We start from the raw sequence: 18,220 nt of genomic DNA, 5'->3' as shown, positions 1-18,220 counted from the left end.
CTTGAGGGTTTGTTTAAGACCTCTCCAGGATGAGGGGCGCCTGGGTGGCTCAGTCGGTTAAGTGTCCGACTTTGGCTCAGGTCATGATCACACAGTCAGTGAGTTTGAGCCCCACGTCGGGCTCTGTGCTGACAGCTCAGAGCCTGGAGCCTGCTTCGGATTCTCTGTCTCTTTCTCTCTGCTCCTCCCCCACTCATGCGTGCTCTCTCTCTCTCTCTCTCTCTCTCTCACTCTTTCTCAAAAATAAATAAAGCATGAAAAAAATTAAAAGAAAAAGATCTCTCCAGGATGAGAGGCAGGATCATAAACCTTTGAATTCACTCTTCCCTCTCCCACACTACGGTGTCTGTGTCCTACATCAGAGAGCCCATGTCTTCAAAGGAAGCTGCTATGTGAGTTCAGTTTAAGTAAGAATAGTGGAAGTTCAGTAATGTAACGGCAAATTCAAAAGTACAGATTAAGAGGGGGAAATAAAAATGTATAGCAGTATAAAATGAAGGTGTGTAATAGGAAAAGGTGTGAAAAGTTAGTTGTTGCTACGTTAGCATGACACCCCTCCCCCTGCCATTGCTCTCTGTTCTTTGTAAAAATTAAAGTGGCTTAACTAGATCGACCGATCAATCAATAGATAGATAGGAAATAGGTAGATAGGTAGGTAAGTAGATAGAATGATTTTATTTTTTCTGTTCTTAGTCTAAAAGCTAAGTGTCCTAGAGGCGAGTCCTGTAAGGAAAGGACCTGGAAATTACACATATCACTCCTGTTCACGTCCCGTTGGCCCAAGCTTAGTCACATGGTATGGTTGGCTGCAAGTGCAGTCTGAGTCAAGCAGTTATGTGCCCTGCTAAAACTTGGGCTGTTGCTATAATTAAAAGGAGGAAAAGGTGGGGCACCTGGGTGGCTCAGTCAGTTAAGCATCGGACTTCGGCTCAGGTCTGATCTCACTGTTGGTGAGCTCGAGCCCCATGTCAAGCTCCATATTGACAGCTCAGAGCCTAGAGCCCGCTTCAAATTCTGTGTCTCCCTCTCTCTCTGCCCCTCCCCTACTCACACTCTGTGTGTGTGTCTCTCTCTCAAAAATAAATAAACATTAAAAAAAATTTTTAAAAAGGAGCAAGAGGAGAATGCATGTTGGAGACCACCAATCTATGCTGCACTTGGTAATTTAAAAAAAATGGTATTGCCGAGATAGCTTGACCCTTGTTCCGAATGAAGATATGCTATGGGATGTTAGCATTAGAGAGTTAGTGTTACCTGCTGCAGCAGTATGTGAGATCAAGTTGTCATCACATGCAGGTGTTTGATTCCCTGACTCACCAAATGGAACAAAATTCCCTGCCTATACTTGAACAGGACACATTTTTGCTGAATAAAGCCACTGAGATTTCAGGGTAAATTATTTTAGCACAGTGTAACCTAGTCTATTCTGGCTAATACAATTTGGGTCTGAAATTGCTTTCTACTGAAAGTACAAAAAGGGATAGAATTGGTCAGAAAATACTTCCTTGGTCATTAGAGTTACTGTTGCCATTGATACGCATTATCCCACAACTTTGGGGTGGCAAACAGCAACTATTTGATTTTGGTTAGGATTTTGTGGGTTAGGAGTTTGGGGGAAGGCTCTGCCTGGCAGTTCTAACTTGGGCTCTCTCACGTGCTTGCAGTCAAATACTGGCTGGGGCTGCAGTCATATGAAGGCTCAACTGGGCTGGGCATCCCACATGCCTCACTTGAGGTGGCGGTTGATTCCAGCCAGCAGCTGGTTGCTCAGCCCAGCTTTCCAGTAGGAGCACCTGCGTGTAACCTATTCATCTTCACCTGCTGACAGTAGTTTAAGGATAGTTGGACTTCTTTTTGTTTAAGGTTTATTTATTTTTGAGAGAGGGAGAGCATGAATGCAGGAGGGGCAGAGAGAGAGGGAGACAGGATCCAAAGCAGGCTCTGTGCTGACAGCAGAGAGCCTGATGCAGGACTCAAACTCACGAACCATGTGATTATTACCTGAGTCCAAATAGGATGCTTAACCAACTGAGCCACCCAGGCACCCTGGGATCGTTGGACTTCTTAACTGCACAGTTGGTTTCCCCCAGAGTGAGTGTCCCAGGAGAGCCAGGCAGGACCATATGGCCATTTCTGTCCTAGTCTCAAAAGGCCCACAGCAGTCTTGGTCATAAACAAACTTTTCAGGCAGATCAACTATGTGAGAAGAGGACAAAGACCCTACCTCTTGATGGGAGGAGCAGCAAAGAGTCCATGGACAAGTTTTAAAAGTGTATAGCCATCAATATACTAATGTGCTCTAAACAAAAGGACAATGTGGAAAACTTTTAAATGCTGTAGAATGATTTTATTTTCAACTAGCCAGAGGTGGGAACCAACAATATTCTCATATGCATGAGGAAGTGACCTATTTAGCCTTTGTAAATGTAAAGAGACTTGAGCTTGGTGCTTGATAAGGTAGAAGATGATAAATATCACATAAACAAAAACCAGAGACTTCAGCTTTTCCTGTTTTGGGAATAGACAGCATTCAGAAATGTGTCTTCTGAAAATGCTCATAATCTTCTATTTTATGGCCCATAGCCATTTATTTCTTAACACCATTCCTTCTTTTAAAATGTTAAATCTACCCCTTCAGAGAAGTGACTTTCTTTGTAATTATCACAAGGATGCTTTATGTTCTTTTTCACTGAGACCTCACATAAAACCTCTGGTTTAGCAGGTTATCTCTTGTGGGTGTGCATCATAGCTCTTAGTTGACTTAACAGAGACTTTATTTTTTCATTTTTATTTTTTAAATATAATTTATTGTCAAGATGGCTAACATACAGTGTATACAGTGTGCTCTTGGTTTTGGGGGTAGATTCCCATGAGGCTTAACAGATTTTAGACAAAAATGTACTTTTTCTTGTACGTAGATTAGTATCTCACCCACTACCAACATTTTTCTGGCAAAGTTGGCTTTTGGTTTCCATTTTTTCTTGTAAGGTTTGCCCACATTTCTTACACTTGTGTGGTTTGTCTTTCACTAGAGGAAGTTTCGAAGTCTTCTCTTGCTTATGTGTGGACCAGGTAGCCAGCTGTTTCCTGGCACAACTTGTACTGATGGTGCCCATGTGCACTTCCTGCCTTCTGCAGGCCCCTCCCTGAGGAGATGGTTCTGGTATTGAGGAGAATAGGCTGTGCTTTCACTAAAGAACTTCACTAAAGAAGTTGCCCAGACAGCAAGGTGTATCACGGTGCAAGCCTTTCTTGTTCAGCAAATTTGTATTAAGGTTTCAAAATGTTTTTTAATGCTTCCATGCTAGTTGGTTAAACAGCTCCTGCTCTAAACCTCCTGAGTAACATCCCTCTTCCAGAAGGACCCTTCCCTGAGACCCCTACACTCCTCACACACACACACACACACACACACACACACACGCATGCACAGACACACACGCACAATTCATCTCCTAAAGGGTTAACACGTTCAGCAGGGGTCTTCCAGGACTCCGATCCTCAGTGAGGTCCCCCCATTCTATTTGGTTGGTGTCTTTGTCTATATTATATTGCTGGTTGTTGAGTATTTTCGGTTTCACTCTGATCTTCACTGTATTAGCTGCTGGGGACACGTAGCTGAGTGGCCCACTTGCTTCATGTGTTTACAACATGCCCTGCATTTTCCACAGAGGATTAGTGGTGACTGACCAAAATGCAGCTTATAAGAAATAAAACAAGGACAGTAGTAATAGTGCAAGTTAGAACAAAAAGGAAATGTAAGGCAAGATAAAACTAAAGGTAAGATTAGTGCACCTATTTGCTTTGCCAAAGAATGCTTTGTGGTGGCCAAAACAAATGAGAAAATGAACAGTATTCAAAATAATTATGGCTCCTTCTCCCTTCCTTCCCTTCCTGTACAATTCAATCTTGAAGACGTTAGGTAGGGCACTCCCGTGTTTGGGGGGAGAGCCGAAGTAGCCCAAATCAGGGTGTGTTGTGGCCAGAGTAGGGTAAAAAGAGCATCTTTAGGTGGGAGATGCCTGCCATGGGAAAGCCAGAGACCAAGTAGGATGCCCATGCCTGGGGAGGTCCAGCTCGGGGTGCAGTATTTGAGCAGAGTGGGGTGGGGGTCGTACCTGCAGAGAGGCAGCTCAGCTTCAGGTGTCAGAGTGAGAAGGTCATCAGCATGGAAGGCTAACCTAGTGTAGGCCTGACACTAGTGGAGGGTGACATTCATGGGGGTGGGGGGAGCATCATGGAGTGTAAGAGCCTGAATAGGGTGAAGGAGGCATTAACACCGTGTGTGTGTGTGTGTGTGTGTGTGTGTGTGTGTGTGCGCACACGTACGTGTAGGGGGTACCCAGCATGGGGAATCAGGGCCTGGCTCCTGTGAGGAGTGCATCAGTACAAGGGGAAATGGTGACTCAGTGTGGGGAGCTGAAGCCAAGTGGGACAGTGCATGTTGTCACATGGGGTGGCCTGATATGGGGAGCAAGGGCCTGACCAGGGTGAGGTAGACATCCACATGGGGTGGCAGAAGATATAGGGAGTCAGAGCTCAAACAAGGAGTGAAGGGTATGCATACATCGGGACAGTTCTGTGCAGGAAGTTGGGGCCCAGACATGGTGAGGAGGGCTTAAAGTAGGAGTGCCCGAACCCAAGTGGGTCAGGAGGCTTCCACATGGGGCCTGGTAACATGGCGTGGTGACTGGGAGCTCAGGGGGAGTGGGGGATGCAGCCAGGTGAAGAGTCAGGGGACACACCTGTGGTGAAGAGTGCATTGCTGAGGGAGGTACAGCAGCAGGGATAGGGGCTGATTTCTTAGAGGGTTTAATGAAATAAGTAAGTACAGTGAAAATCATGGGAGTCAGGTTTCCCAGTCAAGAAATCGCATTACAAGCACAGAAAGGATATTGGATTTCATCTGGAGATAATCCTCACTGCACCAGACTGATGGGGAAAAGCACATGATAAAAATGTTATTTAAAAAATAAGACAGGATTAGGGTGCCTGAGTGGCTCAGTTGGTTAAGCATCCAACTTCAGTTCAAGTCATGCTTTCACGGTTCATGAGTTCGAGCCCCACATCAGGCACTGTGCTGGCAGCTCAGAGCCTGGAGCCTGCTTTAGATTCTGTGTCTCCCTCTCTCTGTACCCCTCCCCTGCTCATGCTCTGTCTTTCTCTTAAAATAAATAAACATTAAAAAATTTTAGGGGGGCGGTGCCTAGGTGGCTCAGTTGGTTAAGTGCCTGACTTCGGCTCAGGTTATGATCTTACAGTTTAATGTTTAATAAACATTAAAAAAAATTTTTTTTTAATTTTTTAAAATAAGACAGGGGCACCTGGGTGGCTTAGTCAGTTAAGTGTCTGACTCTTTTTATTTTTTCATTTTTTTAAATGTTTATTTATTTTTGAGAGAGAGAGACAGAGCAGGAGCAGGGGAGGGGTAGAGAGAGAGGGAGTCACAGAATCTAAAGCAGGCTCCAGGCCTTGAGCTGTCAGCACAGAGCCTGATATGGGGCTTGAACTCATGAACCACAAGATCATGACCTGAGCTGAAGTCAGTCACTTAACCAACTGAGCCACCCAGGAGCCCCAGTGTCTGACTCTTAATTTCAGCTCAGGTCTTGATCCTCATGGTTTGTGAGATCACGCACTGACCTTACAGGGCCTGCTTGTGATTCTCTCCCTCTCTCTCTTTTCGTCTTCTGTGGGCTTTCTTTCTCTCTCTCTCTCTCTCTCTCTCTCTCTCTCTCTCTCTCTCTCAATAAACATTAAAAAAAAATAAGATACAGGGGTGCCTGGTTGACTCAGTTGGTTAAGTGTCTGAATTTGGCTCAGGTCATGATCTCGCCGTTCCTGAGTTCCAGACCCATGTCAAGCTCTATGCTGACAGCACAGAACCTGGAGCCTGTTTCAGATTCTGTGTCTCCCTCTCTCTCTCTGCCCCTCCCCTGCTTGTGCTCTTGTCTCTCTCTCAAAAATAAATAAACATTTAAAAAAATAATAAAAAAAAGATACAGCGTAAAGAAATGTAGCAGTTTTATTTTCTGAGTGGTCCCATAATGGATGACTTATTTTTTTATTTGTTTGTTTTTATAGATCTTTTGCCATTGAGCATATATTATTTATGAAAGAAAAATTGTAAGGCTAGTAAGACAACTTATTTTTTGCATGCTGAGGAGTGTTTGTTCTTCAACCAAGAAGGCAGAAAATTCTGTTTTTTAAAAATTTCCATTTTCTTTTTGGCTTTATGATAAGCCCTAGGGAATAGCTAAGCTCCTCCAGTGAATTGTATGTCGCCAGTTCCCAGATGTGGGAGTTTCATTTAAAGATAACATTTCCAGAGACCAAACAAAAAAAGGGGGCGGTGTGATGAGGTTTTAAACTTTCTGTGTTATTAAGTAAGGAAAAAATTTTAACTTCCAACTACAGCTAAAATCATTTTGTAAAACTAAGAGCAATATATTACCAAGAAAAAATAAAGAAGGAAAAGGAGAGAGCCTCTTGAAATAAGAGAGTCCTACAATTAAACAAATGTGAAAGCTGAGGTGGCATATGCACTTCTGAAATAATTCTCAAGAATACACAGGAACCCTCTGAACTCCATGCGAAGTGAGAACATTGTGAAGTTTGCATAATTTAGTTAGTTAGTTTTTAATTTGGGGGGGAAAGACAGTTGAAACAAATATTTTATCCAGGCTTTTAATTTTAACTGTCATGGATTTATATCAATTTGAAGATTACATTTCATTCATTGTTGATATCATTTAGCCTCATAATTTTATATAAAATAAAAAGCCTATATCTTTGAAATTAGTCAAAACATGCATCCTTGAAAGTAGCACATTACTCTGTGCATTACTCAAAGTAGAATTATTGAATTAGTATTGTTGTATACCTGATTTTAATGTGACATTGTATGTTAATTATACTTCAATAAAAACTTTTTTTTAAGCAGCACATTATTGTTCATAAAATTTGGTCACTGAGAATTATAGACCTTAAGATTTTTGTTAAATTTCTTTTTGTCTTTTTTTAAGTAGGCCCATGCCCAACGTGAAACTTGAACTCCCACCCCTGAGATCAAGGGTTGCATGCTCTACCAACTGAGCCAGTCAGGGACCCCCCCATATCTTAAGATTTAAAAAAAAGATGTTATTTAGTTCAACTCCTTGCCTTCAAGCAAGTAAGATTGCATTGACATTTTCAGATGAGGCAGTTAAGGACCAGAGTATAAGATTTACGTAGAGATTCTGAATTCTAATTGTGACAGTCTGAACATCTTTTATTTGGAGTATTGTCACTCTTAATTTACAAATGACAGGAGAAAATCAAAATAGATTTCCAGATACCAGGTACAATCCCATGACCACTACCACTAAAAGGAAAAGACAAGACAAGGCAAGACAAGACAAGACAAGACAAGACAAGAAAAGGGAGGGGGGAGGGAAGGGAGGAAGGAAGGAAGGAAGGAAGAAGGAAAGAAAAGGAAAGAAAGAAGAAAGAAAGAAAAGAAAAAAGCCAATAAGTTGAAATCAGTAGCCCAGATTTTCACCAGTGGTATTTAAGGTCTTATGGAATTATAAGATGCACAACTGTAATTGTACAAAGGACTGTAAAAGGAAAAATTTGTAGATGGCTTATTATTGACTGTCATTTTTATTACTTAGGGGGAAAGACTTAATTTCCCAATTCAAGTTGCTTTGCATTTATTATAACCTTAAAGTAGATAATGCATCTACTTTCAATTCAGAAAATTAAAACATTTTCATTTCATTCTTTTTATAACTGCCAAGCAAAACATTAGGAGTACGTCTAAAGAATTGTAAAGTTTAGCCTGGGTGGCGCAGTCGGTTAAGCGTCCGACTTCAGCCAGGTCACGATCTCGCGGTCTGTGAGTTCGAGCCCCGCGTCAGGCTCTGGGCTGATGGCTCGGAGCCTGGAGCCTGTTTCCGATCCTGTGTGTCCCTCTCTCTCTGCCCCTCCCCTGTTCATGCTCTGTCTCTCTCTGTCCCAAAAATAAATTAAAAAACGTTGAAAAAAATTAAAAAAAAAAAAAAGAATTGTAAAGTTTATAGCAACACTGTAGCAGAAGGATAAATGTGGTAGAGGTCTTTAAAATCAAAATCAGTAATAGAAACAGTAACAGAAATAGAAATTGATGCTAGTGCAATGTTAATTCGGCAGTTTTTCAAAACATAAATCTAACTTATTAAATCTTTTATATATATATGTATGTATATACACACATACATATATATATACACACACTGTCAATTTGGTTTCCATACCACACCCATTGCTCATCCCAACAGGTGCCCTCCTCAATGCCCATCACCCACTTTCCCCTCTCCCCCACCCCCCCATCAACCCTCAGTTTGTTCCCAGTATTTGAGAGTCTCTTATGGTTTGCCTCCTTCCCCTCCCCCCTGGTCTTCTGTTAAGTTTCTTAGGATCCACATAGGAGTGAAAACATACAATATCTGTCTTTCTCTGCCTGACTTATTTCACTTAGCATAATACTCTCCAGTTCCATCCATGTTGCTACAAATGGCCAGATTTCATTCTTTCTCATTGCCAAGTAGTAGTCCATTATATATGTAAACCACATCTTTTTTATTTATTCGTCGGTTGATGGACATTAACTTACTAAATCTTAGACGTATTTATTGGATTAAAGGATATTGAAGAAGCAGTATACTAAAAACTGAGTACAATATCAGAATTGTAGATATTTGTACTTGGGTAGAATGTTCTTTAATGAAAATATCCATGATCATATTTAGCGTAGAAGTTATCAAAAGGACACTGAAAAAAGTCATGATTCTGTTATGAAATATTTCAAACATACAAGAAGTAGAAAAAAAATGTAATGCAGTCCCATATTCCCATCACCCAGATTTCAACAGTTTTCAATATCTTGGCACATTTGCTTTATTACTTTTTTCCTTAAACTAAAAGTCCTTCACAACATGTCATTTCACCTTTATGTAGTTTGTGTCTCTAAAAAATTAAGCATGATGACATTATCATATTGATCAAAATTAAAAATAAATCTTTTGTCACCATCATAAATAATAGTCCATAAATCAGATTTATCAGATTAATTCACAAATGTCTCTAGAGTTGACTTGTTCTAATCAAGACTTAAACAGTGTCCATTTATTACAAATGATTGTTAATCACTTTAGGTCCTTTTTTAAAAAAAATTATTAACATCTTACTAGTATAGTACATTTGTCATGATTAATGAACCAAATTGATAACATTATCATTACCTAAAATCTATGCTTAGATTTTCTTAGTTTTTACCCAGTGTCCTTTTTCTGTTCTGGGATCCCATCCAGGATCTCACAGTACATTTAATTATCATGTCTCCTCATGCTCCTCTTGCCCGTGACAGTTTCTCAGAGTTTCCTTGTTTTTGATGACCTTGATATTTTTGAGGATTACCAGTTACTTTGTAGAGTCCCTGAACTCTCATGAGATTTTTTTCTCATGATTAGATAGACTTGGGTTATTGATTTTTGGGAGGAAGACCACAGAGGTAAAGTGTCATTCTCATCACATCACATCAAGGGTATATATTATCAACATGACTTACTACTGTTGATACTGCCCTTCATCCCCTACCTGAGGCAATGTCATCATGTTTCTCTACTGTAAAGTTACTCCCCCCCCCCCCCCATTCTCCATAATATAAACTTTGGGAGGAAGTTACTGTGTGAGGCCAGTGCTGAAGGCATGGAGAATTATGCTCCATCTTTTTGATAATTCCATAAATTACTTGAAATTTTTGTGAATGGAAGATTTGTCTGTTCTTCCCCATTTATTTACTCAATTATTCATTATTCAGCAATTTACTTAGTGATTCAGACATTTATTTGCATCAGTGAGGATGTATAGGTATTTATACTTCGGATTATAATCCCAAACTACTTTGTTTTGTTGCTCAAATTGTTCCAGCTTATCAGAAGGGCACTTTGGGTTGGCTCCTGTGTCTCTGATATACCCCGTCTTTTTTGTTTGTTTTCCTCCCACACCTGCTTACTTTCTGGTACTATAAGATGTTCCAGACTCATCATCTGTATTCCCTGCCCTAGCCTAGAACCAGACATTTCTCCAAGGAGCCCTGGTTCATTTTACTAGAGAATGGTATTAGAAACCAAGATCTGAGCTCTGTATGTGCTTGTTGCTACTAGAGTGTCACTGTTTCTTGGCCTTTTGAGCTAACAGCAAGGGTATATATGTGTATATATACATATATCTATAGATATTTCTCTATATAACCAGATAGAACTTACAAGATTTATGTATAGCATACTCATGAACTCATGAGTTTATACTGATGTTTCCAACTCTAACCCATTACTACATGGATCACTGTAGCCTTCTTTGTTCATAACTGCCCATTCCAACAGTGAGAAACTTGGCTCCCACCATCTGCTATCCATTTATTTAATTGTTCAATTTCAGTATGGATATATAATGGCTGTATTTGTTTCCTAGGGATGCTATAATAAATCACCATAAACTTGGTGGCTTAAAACCGCAGAAATTTATCTTCTTAGAAAGTTCTAGAGCCTAGAGTCCAAAATCAATAGGAAGAAATATGGAAGAAGAAAAAGAACAAAACAGTGTAGATCATAAGAGAGAGATGTAGAACATGGTCAAAGGTTTTATCAGAGTATAGTTGGAATCCCGGAAAAAGAGGAGAAGAAAACATAAGTAATAATTGAAGAAATAGTGTACAAGTGCATTACCAATCTGAAGTAAGACATCAACCCACAAATTCAGGAAGCTCAGCAACCCCAAGTAGGGCACATTCAAAAAACAGTACGTAAGCACACTATGATCAAGCTGAAAGCCAAAATGAAGAGAAAAATCTTAAAAGCAATCAGAGGGGGGAAAAAAAAGACAACAGAAATGATGAAATAACATAATATGTAATGACATTTTTTTAACATACAAAACCCCCTGCCAATGTAGAATTCTAATTGTAGCTGAGTTAACAGAGGCCAGGTTTATCCCTTTGCCTCAAACAAACAAAAAATCTGACATTAGACAGCACAACTCATTGATTCATGAAAGAAGGGAAACAAGATGAGCCCTGCAGTTTTCCAGCTTACTGGCTGGAGAGAGTTTCCAGGCTGCAGTATAGGAAGGGGGAATCCAAGTGAAGGTTAGCAGCCTCCCTGAGTTGAGGAGATAGAAGTTGAAGTCTGGGGAGGCCACGGGGATTGAGTTTGCAGTATAAAGTACAGGAAGAGAGAGCTCCAGAGAGAGTTTTCCAGAGATCTGCAGTACTTCTCAAGTCTTCATCTGAGTATTGATCAGTGCATGATACATGTGAGGAAGCTACCTGAGCCTGGGAGTAGAACCCTTTGAAAGCATCAGAATAATCTTTACACCAGTTGGACCAGTTTGTGTTCTTACCCACCATAGTGGAAGTTCTTGTAATTTACGGAGTGTTGGGTAGAGTATTTAGAAGGGTTTTGCCTTATCAGTGAGGAAAATCAGTCCTAGATTCAAGGCTGCTCTGGTCCTTCAGTAAGTGAATAAGTTGGTACATCCAAACAGTGGATTATTTTCAACACTGAAAAAAAGTAAGCTATCAAGCCATGAAAAGTCATGGAGGAATCTTAAGTACATATTACTAGTGAAAGAAACCAGTCCGAGAAGGCTACGTACTGTGTGTGACATTCTGGAAAAGGCAAAACTGGAGACAGTAAAAAGATCAGCGGTTCAAAGCACGGGTCGGGGGGAGAGGAGAGAAAGGATGAATAAGCAGAGCACAGAGGATTTTTAGGGCAGTGAAAGTACCTTGTGTGATACCGCAATGATGGGTACATGTCATACATTTGTCCAAACCTGTAGAATGTACAATACCAAAAGTGGCCCTATGGTGAACTGCACTTTGGGTGATAATGCTGTCAGTATAGGTTCATCAGTTGTAACAAATGTACCACTCTGGTGGGGTGTGTTGATAATGATGGGAGCTATGCATGCATGTGGTCAGGGGTTATATGAATAGGAAATCTCTGTACCTTTGCTCACTTTCGTGAACGTAAAACTGCTTTTAAAAAGATAGTTTAAGACAAAACAAAAACGCTGTCATTCTAGAATTCTGAACTTGATGAAAATATCCTTCAACAATGAAAGTGAAATGGAAACATCTTAAAAGAAAATGAGAGGATTCCTGTCCAGTAGACCTGCGCTATAAGAAATACTAAGGAAGTATTCAGGATGTATATTTAGTATTCATCCCTTCAGGATGAAGGGAAATAATACCAGATGAAAATTCAGATCTTTACAAGGATCAAAGAGTACTAGACATGGTAAATTTGTAGGTTAAAATAACAACTTTTTTCTTACCTTAAATTATCTAAGAGATAATTGACTTGAAGTTTTTTAAATGTAGAGTTTATAACAGAATAAATAAGTGTAAAGGACGGGAATTGGGCAAATGGAAGTATCCTGTTGTAAGTTTCTTATATGTGCATTGGTGGACTAATAAGATTAAAATATGAATTGTAAACTCTAGAATAATCATTAAGAAAATTAAACAAGGGAAAACTAAAATATAACATAAAATAAAAAGTACAAAAATACATTTTTTTCCCCAAGTTTTATTTAAATTACAGTTAACATACAGTGTAATCTTACTTTCAGGTGTAGAATTTAGTGATGTAGCACTTAGAACACCCACTGCTCATCACAACAAGGGCCCTCCTAATCCCCATCACCTATTTAACCCATCCCCCTCCCCCTCCCCTCTGGTAGCCATCAGTTTGTTTTCTGTAGTTATGAATTTGTTTCTTGGGGTCGCCTGGGTGGCTCATTCCATTGAGTGACTGACTCTTGATTTCTGCTTAGGTCATGATCCCAGGTTGTGGGATTGAGCCCAGCGTCTGGCTCCGTACTGAATGTGGAACCTGTTTAGGATTCTTTCTCCCTCTGCCCCTCTCCCTCACATGCGCGCGCGCTCTCTCTCTCTCTCTCTCTCTCTCTCTCTCTCTCTGTCTCAAATAAAAATTTTTTAAAAATTGGGGGGACGGCACTTGGATGGCTCAGTTGATTGAGCATCTGACTTTGGCTCAGGTCATGATCTCACACGGTTCATGATTTCTAGCCCCGCGCTGGGCTGTCTGCTGTCAATGAAGAGCCCGCTTCAGATCCTCTGCCCCCCTCTCTCTCTCTGCACTTCCCCCACTCATGCTCTCTCTGTCAAAAAATAAATAAACATTAAAAAAAATTTTTTGTAAGAGTCTGTTTCTTGGTTTTCCTCCCCCCCGCCCCAAAATGCATGTTCAACCAATAGAAGTCAAGAAAGAAAGAATGAAGTATTAATGAGACAAAAAAATAAGATGGTAAACAAATTCAACTGTATGAATGTTAATTAAATGTAAATGGATTAAACATTAATTAAAATGCAAAGTTTATATATCTGGATTTTTAAAAACCCCATACATTTAAAAAAATCTATACATCTGCAGGGGCGCCTGGGTGGCGCAGTCGGTTAAGCGTCCGACTTCAGCCAGGTCACGATCTCGCGGTCCGTGAGTTCGAGCCCCGCGTCGGGCTCTGGGCTGATGGCTCGGAGCCTGGAGCCTGTTTCCGATTCTGTGTCTCCCTCTCTCTCTGCCCCTCCCCCATTCATGCTCTGTCTCTCTCTCTGTCCCAAAAATAAAAATAAAAAACGTTGAAAAAAAAATTTTTTTTAAAATCTATACATCTGCAGATGAAATTAAGAAAACCGTTCCATTTATAATAGCATCAAAAGAGGAAAATACTTAGGAATCAATTGAACAAGGGAACTGCAGAAATTGTACTGGAGCCTGTTTCAGATTCTGTGTCTCCCTCTCTCTCTACCCCTCTCCCACTCACTCTCTGTCTCTTTCTTCTTCAAAAATAAATAAACATTAAAAATTTTTTTAAATCTTAAAAAAAATATTGTCATGCATCAGATGACTATTGTTAGGGAGGCAACATTCTCTAAATTGATACATGGAGTTAATGTAAGCCCTATCAGATTCTGGCTGGCATTTTTGCAGAAATGAACAAACTAATCTTAAAATTCACATGGAAACGCAAGGGATTCCAAATAGCCAAAGCAATCTTGAAAGAGAAGAACAAAGTTGGAGGATTCACATTTGCTGATTTGAAAACTTTATACAATGGTATAGTAATCAAAATGGTGTGGTACAAGGATAAGGATAGACATACAGATCAATAGAATAGAACTGAGAGTCAGATATAAATCCTCATATTTACAGTAAGTTTTCAACAAAGGTACAAAGACCATCCAATGGGGAAAGACCAGTCTTTTCAACAGATGGCATTTAGGACAGCTGGATAGCCACATGGTCACACCATATGTTTGATAAGATTTAAAGATTTATAAGATTCTTTTGATGGTGGGGACACAAAGGCAAAACTGTTCTTTAGAGCTCCAAATGACAACGCTGCCATGTAGGCCACATGGGATTGCACCTGGGACAGAGTAACAGCAAGCTGCAGTTGTAGGGGGCAGCTTAATGAAGCAAATGTGTTGGGGTTAGCTTTCATAGGCTCCTTTCAGCCTGGTTAATTTGAATAATTCTGTGGGCTCTGGGGTATATGGACTGTACCTGGTTGTTTGGTACTGTCTCTGGAGCAATTAAAGTGGCCACATAATGGCCCTAGAGTGTGAGAGCTTAATAAGGGAGATGGTTGAGAGGTGGCCTTTTATCAGTTGCTCAAGAACTGACCAGCCTCTAGCCAGGGACTCAGAACTGGGTCAGGACAGCATTTCAAAAACGCTTAAAGCTATATTACACCATATATACAACTTAACTCCAAATGGGTCAAAGACCTAAATGTAAAAGCTAAAACTATAAAGGTCTTAGAAAAAAAAAAAAAAAGGCATAAGTTTTCATGACCTTAGCTCGGCAATGGTTTCTTAGATATAACACCAAAAACATAACCAATAACATTGGCTTCATCAAAATTAAAACGTTTTGTGTAAAGACAATTCACAGAATGGGAGAGAATATTTGCAAATCACATATCTGATAAGGGAGTTATATCCAGACTTATATTCAAAGAACTTACGACTTGTCTTTATCCTTAATCTTTTGTCTGTTTGATAGATATATCAGATACTGAGAGCTATGGATGTTTGTTTACTTTTTATTTTTCAAGGTAGTATCATTAGGTACACACAGAGTTGATATCGTTTTGTCATCTTGGTGGATTGTTCATTTTATGTTTTATCTGTCTTTAGTGTATTTCACTTTAAGTTTTGTTTTAGCTGATACTAATATTGTATCAACTTTCTTTTGGTTAATATTTGCCTGGTATATCTTTTTTCCATCCTTTTACTCATCTTTTATGGTTTTGTGTAGGTAAGTCTCTTCTAGGGAGCGTATAATTGCAGTTTTTTTATTGTTGGGTGCATATATCTCTTTCAGTAAACATATTTTTTAAATTTTATATTCATTCTGACAATCTCATAATTCATTTAATCTGTTTTCCATATTGGAACTTACTTTCTACTGTATCATATAGTATTTTCTTTTTACCATTTTTGGTTTTTGTTATTTTTTTCCTTCTGCCTTTCTTTGGATTGACTAGCTTTTTTTCTTTTTTACATTCCTTCTGCTATTTTATGTACAATTTTTTTTAATGTTTATTTATTTGACAGAGAGACTGAGCATGAGTGGGAGAGGAGCAGAGACAGAGGGAGACACAGAATCCAAAGCAGGTTCCAGGCTCTGAGCTGTCAGCACAGAGCCAGACATGGGGCTTGAACTCATGGACTGTGAGATCATGGCCTGAGCCGAAGTCAGTTGCTTAACCAACTGAGCCACCTAAGCACCCCTTCTCTTTTTTGATTTAGCTCAGTTTTGGTAGAATATGTCAATCTGTTCTCTTAATTTTGTTTTAATGTTTCTTAAATATCTCCACCAGTTCCTGCCATGTGCTTATATCTTCAAATGTCAATGGAATCTTGCCCATAAACTCAATCACCAAGCTCTCTTGTGTTCTATTGGCAATTTAGCATCTAACCATTGAAAAGGGTCTAGGTTTCCCTTCTAGCCTAAATGTTTATTAGTAGGGGAATGATTAGGTAACCTTTTTATTTTTATAAAGTAGTTTTTTTTTTTTTAAGTTTATTTATTCCCATTGGGGCGCCTGGGTGGCTCAGTTGGTTAAGCATTTGACTTCAGCTCAGGTCATGATCTCACAGTTCGTTAGTTCAAGTCCTGCATCAGGCTTTCTGCTGTCAGTGCAGAGCTTGCTTCAGATCCTGTCTGTCTGTCTGTCTGTCTGTCTCTCTCTCTCTCTCTGCCTCTGCTCACTCTGTCTCTCAAAATAAATAAATAAACTTTAAAAGTTTTTTTAAAAATCTATGTTTTGAAAGAGACAGAGTGTGAGTGGGGGAGCGGTGGAAAGAGAGGATCCCAAGCAGGTTCCACACTCTCAGCCCAGAGCCAGATGCGGGGCTCAAACTCACAAACGGTGAGATCATGACCTGAGCTGAAATCAAGAGTGGGACACTTAACCAACTGAGCCAGTCTAAGGAGGATGACTTTCCAAAATAGTGGAGAATCATTCTTTCATGAAGTGTATAGAAACACATTTGCTCCTTTTTTAGCCTGCCAGTATATATGAAGAAAATAGAAATGATTGAGAAGAGAGTTATACAACTATAAATGTTTGGATTTTTCAGAATGGGGAAAAACATTTTGGTGGCAATTTAATAGTCATTTTCATATGTATGAAGTTTTATTTTTATTTATTTAATGTTTATTTTTAAGAGAGAGAGAGAGTGTGTGCAGGAGAGGGGCAGAGAGAGAGAGGGAGACACAGAACCTGAAGTGGGCTCCAGGCTCTGAGCTGTTAGCACAAAGCCAGATGTGGGGCTAGAACCCATAAGCCGTGAGATCATGACCTGGGCTGAAGTCAGACATCTAACCGACTGAGCCACCCAGGCACCCCATGTATACCAAGTTTTAATCTCAAAAGTCATAACCTGGTGGTTTTTCAGGTGGGAGGTTTGGGGATCCAGGGAAGCACTCCTACCTTTTGAGTACCTACCATAATCTGTGTCATAAACTCTTATCTGTTACCATTTTAATCTCTTGCCCATTTATATGGTAGGCCTCTTCTCTCTATTAAATTAAGAACCCAGGGCTCTTAAGAAAAAACAATATGTGCAGTATCACCAAGAGTACTTCTAGAAGAAAATATTGTAAATTATACATTTTTTAGGTTACAAGGAGAAATGGTTAATAATGGTGAAAATTCTTAAGCATTGTGGTTGCTCACCTATGGAAATCTAGCAACTTCTTTTACTTTTCTGGAAGCATTAAGCTGAAATTTTTTGAAAGTTTAAGGATGATTTTGCCTAAAGCTACTGGAGGAGATATTTTCTTCTTCAAACTCTTGAGATACTTAAGATGCTATAATTTGGTATTTTTGTGATCTCAAATGTGTTCTTATTTATTTCCTTTTCTCAAGGTGGATGATATAAATGCATCTGTGATGGATTTGAAAGAGAAGAAGATTCGTATTCTAAGTGAAGATCCCAAAATAGGAGCACATGGAAAACCAGTGATTTTTCTCCATCCTAAAGACTGTGGTGGTGTTCTTGTGGAATTGGAGCAAGCTTGATTTATATTTGCAAGAAACTTAAAAAATTCCCATCAACATATACTGAAAAACCCCATCAAATTATACTCCGGCATTGAATTCTTCACTCCTTCTATCAATGAAAAGTTCAAAATTAAAAGCCAAATTAAAGAGATTTTTTAAAAATTATATATACACATAATATATATTTGACATATTTGTTAATTTGGGGTTTTTCTGATTTGGAGGAATCCTTGGTTATTAAATACTTAGGGAATATTATTAAAATCATATTCATAGAAATAAATTTTTCCTGTCCAAAATGGGGTAACTGATTACAATATGTTACTGTGTGACGGTGTGTGTGTGTGCACGCGTGTGTGCGTGCATGCACATGCACATGTGTGTGAGGTGGGATGGAGTTATGAAATGATGCCTGACAGTTGCATAGCTACATATTTGGGACAAAGTGCTTTCTGAGGATGTTATGGAGAGTTTTTTTAATTTAATTTTTTTAAATTTGTTTAATGATTTATTTTTGAGAGAGAAAGAGAGCATCAGAGGAGGAGGGGCAGAGAAAGAGGGAGACAGAATCCAAAGCAGGCTCCAGGCTCCCAGC

General features: G+C 39.5%; 1 protein-coding gene across 2 annotated transcripts in view; it reads left to right on the top strand.

Annotated features, from left to right (window-relative positions):
• MCEE (methylmalonyl-CoA epimerase) overlaps window positions 1–17,785 on the top strand; it is a 29,053-nt gene extending 11,268 nt beyond the window's left edge. For both annotated transcript variants that reach the window (XM_058736810.1, XM_058736811.1), the window contains exon 3: window positions 17,491–17,785. In XM_058736810.1, coding sequence (XP_058592793.1) covers window positions 17,491–17,643 — 153 coding nt within the window. In that variant the 3' untranslated portion in view covers window positions 17,644–17,785. The remainder of the gene's footprint in view (window positions 1–17,490) is intronic.
• The last annotated feature ends 435 nt before the right edge of the window (window positions 17,786–18,220 follow it).

This window comes from Neofelis nebulosa, chromosome 7, assembly GCF_028018385.1.
Source record: "Neofelis nebulosa isolate mNeoNeb1 chromosome 7, mNeoNeb1.pri, whole genome shotgun sequence".
Classification (NCBI taxonomy): Eukaryota; Metazoa; Chordata; class Mammalia; order Carnivora; family Felidae; genus Neofelis; species Neofelis nebulosa.
Note: the sequence above shows the minus strand (reverse complement) of the source record. Positions and strands in the feature narration are given on the sequence as shown.